This window comes from Euleptes europaea, chromosome 7 (genome assembly GCF_029931775.1).
Source record: "Euleptes europaea isolate rEulEur1 chromosome 7, rEulEur1.hap1, whole genome shotgun sequence".
NCBI classification, from domain to species: Eukaryota; Metazoa; Chordata; class Lepidosauria; order Squamata; family Sphaerodactylidae; genus Euleptes; species Euleptes europaea.
Window position 1 is genome coordinate 49536842 of NC_079318.1, and position 8400 is coordinate 49545241.

An 8400-nucleotide genomic window follows, 5' to 3' on the forward strand; every position below is an offset into this window, starting at 1 on the left:
ACTGCTTCTACAAGACTCCCTAGTTTAGACTTGTGCACCCCACACAAATTACATTCTTTCCCTGTTCCATACATTTAAAGTTTATTATTCCAAGTAGTAGAGCATCCTTGTAAGCAAAACAAGTCTTGATTTCTGTTATGGTAGCTATTCTGTCGCTACAAGTACTTTAAAATCCTGTTGAAGACCATGTCCCGATTGTATCCGCTGAGCTTTACTTCCTGCTAGATGATGTGTCATTAGTCTCCTTAACATTTGGGAGCTGCCACAAGGGGCGGAGCCACATACCAGAGGAAGCCCAAGTGCTGGGGAGAAGAGAGGTAATTTAATAAACTGAGAAAACGGAGAGAGATTAAAACCAGCACTGCGGTGACAGCTGCCACTGAAGCAACATTATTTGAATCTGCCCAGCCAGTCAGATCTCCAGTGGCCAATCAGATGTCTTGCTGGGCAAGTGCCCCACCCTCTTTCTAAAAAACACATGGTGGACGCCAGGAAGGTGTCAGAGCAAGGGCACCTCGGTGCCCACAGGGACCACTTTGGTAATCCTTGGATTAAAATGAAAGCAATGTAACAGGAGACTGATTAACAAACCGGCGCACATTAATTTTCTTAGGGTCATAAAAAGAAAATAATGTGTTTCAGTTTCATTCTGGACAGACTACATACCCAGAATAGGTTTTTTTCTGTTGTTGCTAGTTCTACATTTAACTTGCAGACTATTTGGTGGTGGTGTTTTTTAAGAAAGCATATGAATATTAAGATGTGGACAAATTTTTGAATTTTTTCTTCCATGCTTAATGTAAATCTTCTGATATGCTCAAGCTATAGTATTTATAGCACTATTTCTTAAATATTAAGCAAATATAAAACCTAAACTGAGGCAAGCTGTTGTATCCCAAAATGATTAAACAGATGTGAAGCCTGCAGCAGCATTAGACCTCTGATCTGATTTTTAGCTTACAGATGGAATTAAATTAATTCATGGCAATCCCTGTAAAATCAAGGGTATGGCACTGAATGCTAGTGCTCTGTTTAACCAGAATGTACCTGTTCCAACAGCTGTTGAGAAAAATTACATGCCTTAATTTTCATAGAGATCTACCTTTAATGACATCATAAATATTATTTTGAAATAAAAATTGAATTGCAAGGTTTGTTTTCTCTTCTTTTTTAAAAAAAACTATGCATTGATTTACTAGATACAAACTTTATTGCCTTTTGCTTTTATGGCCTTTATATTAGGTCTTTAAAACATTTGCATAAATAAGGATTCTCTTCAGAAAGGGTGAGAGTGTGACACTGAGAAAATGACAAAACTGTATAGTTTTAACTTGCTGTGACTGCCCAGTGTACTTGAAGGAATTTTTGAACTTTGCTTTCCCAGTGAAAGGATAGTAACCACTCCAGTAAGCTTGACCACTTATTTGGTTAGTCAAGCACTAATTGTTACAGTTGCAATCCAATTTTGCAGTCTCTAAAAGGTCTTTGCGCCACTGAAACAGCAGCAAATTATTAGCAAACGGTACTAATTATAACTTGTTTCTCATTATCACAAACCCCCTTTTTTCCCCCTTGAAGTAGTTGAGAATCCTTTCTGGCTTTTACAAGCCGTATAGCTCCATTTCTTCTAGGTAGTAACAATTGGTGTTCATAATTCTCAGTGTGGTTCTTCTGTAACCTACTGCCTGAAGTCACAGCATCCTTTTCAGGGATGATGTTCTGCTCTGATGCATATTGTTAGGGATTCAAAATAGTTCTTTTGACATACGTTTTCTGTGATGTTCCAAGGTGAAAGTGTTTTAATTAGACAATAGTCATGAAGTAGAAGTAGTGAAATACTACATTTTTCTCACCTTAAAGCAAATGAATGTTGAGAAATCTTGCATTTGGTTGTTCCTCTGGCTTAGGAGGCAGAGAAACCTGCAGGAAATTCAGGAGTTATAGTAATTGCTGCCTTAAATAGAGTGCGGCATTCAAAATCAGCCAAATAAAAATATCTGCAGTTTGCTACATTGCTTTTTAAAGTCATTTTCAAATTGATACTTCAGATCAGTAACAATGGATTGCTTGTGCTGGTCCTTGTTTCATCCCATGTTATACTCGTTGACAAACCATGGATTTGCACTTGAATGTTCTTCACAGGTTCATGTACTTTTCCTCATAAGGATCTTAGTTCATTTATAGAACACACACTTCTCACACAGTAGGCTATATTTAAAAGCATCCTAGACGGACAGACTGGGAAAGGCCTCAACCTGACACAGTATTGGGCTAGATTGACCAACGGCTTGACTCTGTTTAAGGCAGCTGTGTAAGTTCCACCTTCCATCTCCTTTCTTTCTTGAGCATTCTGTTCTTCCTTTTCGGTTTTGGAGGTGGCTGATTGCTAGTGTCAAACCACAGCAAAGATGTTTCTGGTTATAATTTCCATCTTTGGCTAGGTATCATGTCAGTGCAGATATATTGCTAATCATAATTATGATTTGTTTATAGGATAGTGTTCCAGCTGCACAAAGTCATGCAACTATGCTAAGAAAGGGCAGCTGGAAGGCAAGTTTACTAGTACAGGATATATCAGTTTTCCACTGCTTTTAATGTCTGCAGTAATCACTAAACTTTGGTCCACTGGACAATGTATTGAGCTGCCGATGTTGATCAAATCTGAGCTCAGCCATGGATATACCTTTGTGCAATATGATTTGTGAAATATATGATTTGTGAAATATATTCTTGGCTTTGACTTAAAATCAGCAATGACAAATATTCATTATTTTCTTATAGCCTTTTGCTCTGTACCATATGGTCTTATGAACACATGTGCTGTCTTACACCATGACAAACACTGATCTATCCAAGTCAGTACAGTCTACTCTGAGTGGCAGCAGCTGTCGAAGGTCTCTGGTAGAATTCTTTCACATCTCCTACTACCTGATCCTTTTAGATGGAGATGGGAAGGGATTGAACCTGAGACCCTCTGTGTGCCAAGCGGACATTCTGCCACCGAGCGACAGCCCTTTCTTTCCATATACTGTGGTTCTAATATGTTGTATTTGTTTTAGCAACAACCCTGCAAGGAAAGTTACACTTTGGGTGACTTGTTCAAAACCCACTCAGGGAGCTTCATGGTTTAGGCAACACAAATCAAATGCTAATCCACGTCAAAATCCAGCATTCTGTCAGTTGGCTTTTATAAAGAGCAATAAGTAGTTTTGCTGTACAGATAACAAAGTGTCATCTTTAGTTGTAAGTGGAACCAAATTTCTAAGTTTCAAACTGTGGTAATTATATCTCGTGTTGAGGAGGAAAATTCATTATATTGTATATTAAAGTGCTTAGGTTAAAAACAAAAGTATCCCAATTACCTGCCAATCACAGAAAATTGCACACTTTTTTGTGAGATGGGTAGCAAAAATAGAAACATCACTTTATGAAGTTATACATTCTGAAGTACAAGTTGTTCAGCTATGCAGTTCCTAGGAGATAGTTTCTGTTAACAGGGCAAATATAAGCAAGCCTATTGCATCTCCATACTCTCAATTTAAAGTAATGTTATTGCTAAAATTGTATCCCTCTCTTCCATTGAGTTCATAGGAGCTAGTTAGACTTACAAAATCCATTTTAGACTAAGAACCCATATAGCTGACTGAACTAACCCAGAGTGAGCTTTCTCCCCTTCTGCCCCCAAGTAGCTTTGCAATGTTTTCATCCTTCTCACACATCAGTTGTAAACATGGAGTAAATAGTCATCTTTATTGAATCATAGGGACTTATCCTAGGCTACCCAGATGCTTGTTTGGGGTTAGTTTGTTTTTTCCATTTTCTAATGAGTGTTTTAGTGCTTGTTAAGGTGTTTATGTTTGCCCCTTGACTGGAATCCCTTTGTTCTTTTTTAAAAATAACATTTTATTATTATTTTGCTTTACAGTAAACACAGTATCAAGCTCTTTTCTATAATACATGCCTATGATACATCTCAAACATAGGTCAGTGAGATAAGCACACTATGTATAACAGTGCATCAACTTCTGATTCAGTGAGATAAGCCAAATAGAAATATAATATATATAAGCCAATCCTCACCTCACTATATTACAATCAATCAACAAATAATTTATCACAGTCATGGACCAGCAGAATAAAACATAGATTAACAGAGTTGTTATAAGAATATATATATACAATCTTCCATTAAAATATACATTAAAAAGTAAATACCTCTCACTAAATCAACACTGTACCTCGGTGGACTCCTGCAGCTGCAAAGAATCTGGCAACTCTATCCAAAGTTCCAGATTCAAGGAGGTATACCATTCCTCTGATCTTCCCAGGATTTTTTGGAGGATGTTTCAGTATTGCAATTGACCAGTCTTTTAAATCCAGTGTCAAAGCGTATTTGAACATGTTTCATAGCCTTCACAATAACTCAAAAAGGGATTGTAGGTTTTATTAAGCTCCCCCTACACTCACCTTTTCACCAATAATTCAACCACTGGCTGGTGCACCAACCAACATTGGTAAAAGGTCATTGATCCACAGGCATCACTGTAAATATGAGGATGTTTGGAGTCCTGTGGGAGCAACTTCTGAAGGGAAAATTCACAAGTACTGGGGTACGGGTAGTCCACTGCCCAAGGCTGAAATGAACTATGTCCTGTAAGAAGGCAGGGAGGACTCTTGATGGTCTGCATCATGTGGTGTTAAGTGTGCATTTAGTTCTAGTTGCTTGCTTGTGAGAATCTTGACTTTACTGTTTTCAAATAATAATCTGGTGTTTAATTGGTTCAGGTACAAAATTTCAAAAATATGACTGCAGTGAAGGAAACGGAAGACAAATGTAATTTTTTGGGGGGGAGGGAGACCCCGACTTGTGCCTCGCCCTGGGTTGGATGCTACTTTTTTCATGCCAGCATATACTCTCTGTGTGGATTAGAGGTGGTGTACTAAGAAATGAGATCTGAACATTGAGGCTCTTGCATGTAACTAGCTTTCCACAAGCTAAAAGTAGCAGGCAGCGTAAGCCCGGTTTTTCACACAGCTGCCAAGTACTGAAATAATCATTCAGCCTATAAAGAGAAGCTGCAACTGGGCTGGAGTATGGTCTGGTTTCTGTTAGGGGGATTCAGTTAGTTAACATATATACATCCATGTAGTTTGTTCAAGCTTTTCATTTCTATGAGGTTTTTTTGCACCCAAATAGTGGTGTTAGAATGTTCTGGTCTAAAACATTCGCAGATCAGCAGGAAACCTTGAGATCGGTGTGCACAAAGACATCCTGTTCTAGCAACCTATTAGATAAATTAGGAGAATAAGAAGGTTTACGGAGAGGTTTATGGAGAGATTATCCTGCTCTTCTGCATATGGCAGCGCTGATTAATACTGCATGTTTCTTTTAATCCCAGGGTTTGTAGGTGAAAATGCCCAACCGATCTCAGATAGCAACATTGGCAACAGGATGCTCCAAAGTATGGGCTGGACACCTGGCACAGGCCTCGGACCAGACGGCAAAGGGATAGCTGAACCTATCCGAGCAATCCAGAGGCCGAAGGGACTTGGACTTGGATTCAGCTGACCAAAAGGCACTCTAGATGCTGCTCCAACATCAAGATGGATGTTCCACTTTAGCTTTGAAATAACTGGAAAAAAAATTCTGCTGTCCTCAAAAGAAAAAAGTGATTCTTACTGTAACTTTTGAATACAGAAGTGTCAATGTTTTCTATTGCAGCCACAAGGGCCAGCCACTATGGCAGCGCAGATGTTTGAATCCCAACTCTGTAATGGTGCTAATATTTGAACTTGTACTTTTTTTATTTTGTGTGGTCTTAACCATTTCTGTTATCAAAAATTCCAATCGATCTGTTCCTCTTCTGTTCCTCTAGGTAAAGCCTTGTCAACATGCCTACATCCAAATTGTTTTTGCAGCACTCATTCATACAACTGTTTTTATAGGCTTAATTATCATGAAGGACTAACCCTTGGAAAGCTACTTGTTACAGCTTTAGTCAATAAGGATGAAATTTAGTAGATGGTCTGTTCCACATCTCCTATCTGTTTCATTTGAAATTGTGGTGGAACCCTACACAGTAAATGTATGATAAGTACAGAAGTGGATTATTCATTGAGAGTGCATCAGCGTAGAGTTGTTACAACAATAGGGAGGCATAGTTTCAATGAACAAGTGACAGATTTCACATTATTAATGGCAACCCTGCTTCTGTGGCAACCAGCAATCTTCCTATTGTTTTCTCTATAAACCTATGCAGCCTTCATGGGCAGTTCTCTGTGTTATCTTAGGCCAACGTTTGATGATTTAACATTTCTTGTGGTTTACAAGATTTGCAGATGAGTTAACATAGTCATCTGTTGTTCCCCAGCATGCCGGTTTGCATGAGGAACGCATGACATATAATAAGTTTCTCTTCCAGCAGTTATAGCGTGTAACCCCATTCTTTATGTTCACCTAAATACATGCCCTGCAAGTAGAGATCTTAATTGGGGTTTTTTTAATTCTTCAGTCTTACTCATTTAAAAGGCAAGATCTTAAGCAAATTGTACTATCATCTTTCACCCAATCACTGTGAGTGAATGTGTATCTTGACTCATGATTAGCTGAGTGGGTTTTAAATGGGACAGGTTCACTAGAGCCTTTTAATTTTAGTAATAATATTGAAAATGTTCTTAGCTGACAAATGGTGGCTGCCAAGGGGTGGTTACATCTTATTCATGGCTACATGTTCTTAAAGGGAGAAAACAAGTTGAAATGGTGATGTAGGGAATTCTTTGGTAATATCATCTGCCATAACTCTCAGTTTAATATCTTGTCTTGCTTTTGTGCTGACAGCTCAAATTCATTAAAGAGGCCATCTTATACCAATGGTGTAAGGGTTTATTTCAATAGCTGTATGAGCTTGATCTAATTATTCCCGCACCCCAAAGTAATTGCCTTAGACTTCACATTACATACTCTCTGCCAGGAGACAGCCATATTCATTTCAGATTTCATACCTCCTGCCATCTTGGTATATTACATTCCCAAACTAACCCTACCAGAGACCAAGGCTTTCCACTCTTTTGCCTTTAAGTTCAATAAAGAAAGTTCAATAAAGGAAGCAGATAATGACCATTCCTATAAAAGTCAACCCCTGGATTCTGTCTTCATGCCTTTATTGACCATCCCTGTAGAGTGAGCAAGAAATGGAACCAATACAGGGACAGGCTCAACTCAACATCCAGACAATAGGGTATATGTAATATATTTGTTGCCCCTGCATTACAGCTGACAACCAGCCTTCACAGGTTTTCTTTCTTTCTTTTGCTTTTCTGCCTCTTACCCAACAGGGTGCATGGTACCTGGCTGAAGAGTGGGTCAGAGGGAAGGCTAGGGCCTGTGAGGTTCTATTTTTAATATATGGTTCTCTTTTACCAACCTCATCTTTTTTTCCAAGGTGATACAACCATGTAAACTCTTCATTAGAGGAATTCCTTGACAAAGGCAAAAAACAGACCTAACATACAAAATTAGTTTTTTCTTTTTCTTTGTTAATTACATTTTGAATTTTACAGGGCATTTAGGTTATTGGAACAGGTTCTGATAAATGACAGAGCATTTTAATGTGTTGCAAAGTTAAGAAACATTACAGGAAAGGTTTAATATTGCATCAAGGAAAATAAGACCTTAGTTGTTTTTCAGTGAGTCTTCTAAATAAATGTGTTTAGAAGTTAAGTGCTGTAAGAGTGGCATGTTACTCTCAGTTCTCCATATGCCCTGTTGAGGTTTACTGCAATTACTCGTAATTAAGCAGTTAATTAATATTTCTAGGTGATTATTCTCTTATTGATGTTGTGATCTGGAATAGTTATCTTCACCTTTTTTTAATATCGAAGACTTTCAGTACCAGACAACAAGATGGGACCCACTGTTTAACTTTTAAACATGTCTTTCTCCTGTTCTACCATACCCCCCCTCCCACTGCCACCTCATCTTTCTTCTCTTAAAACACAAACCAGACCAAATAAGAAAATGGTGGCATCACTTAGGTCAGAGTGAAACTGGTGGTCCTGACCCACTCCTTGAATACCAATGGTCTGTGAAGGTTACATTCGCAATGTACAAGAGATTAGAAGAACATAAGAAAAAGATCACTCCTGGCAGTATCATGATGCAATTACATGAACCATTTTTTAAAAGCAAAGAAAGCAAGGTTTTTGTTTTGTTTTTTCTAAAAGACAGCTAATACAATAGCCGGGAATATAACCCAAATGCTGAGAGGAGGGAGGGAGAAGCAACCAGAAGACATTTTCGTGCTCCCCCCACCCTCCAAGCTACAGGCAGCAGAAGGGTTATGCAGTTAAGCAGCAAAGGAGCAGAAATTTTCTTTGCCAAGTGCAAAGAATCCTTATAAT

General features: G+C 38.4%; 1 protein-coding gene across 1 annotated transcript in view; it reads left to right on the forward strand.

The window, feature by feature from the left end:
• The window catches only part of GPATCH2 (G-patch domain containing 2), a 113797-nt gene extending 107998 nt beyond the window's left edge, over window positions 1-5799 (forward strand). Inside the window, exon 10 of the mRNA XM_056852630.1 lies at window positions 5400-5799. Coding sequence (XP_056708608.1) covers window positions 5400-5569 — 170 coding nt within the window. The 3' untranslated portion in view covers window positions 5570-5799. The remainder of the gene's footprint in view (window positions 1-5399) is intronic.
• The last annotated feature ends 2601 nt before the right edge of the window (window positions 5800-8400 follow it).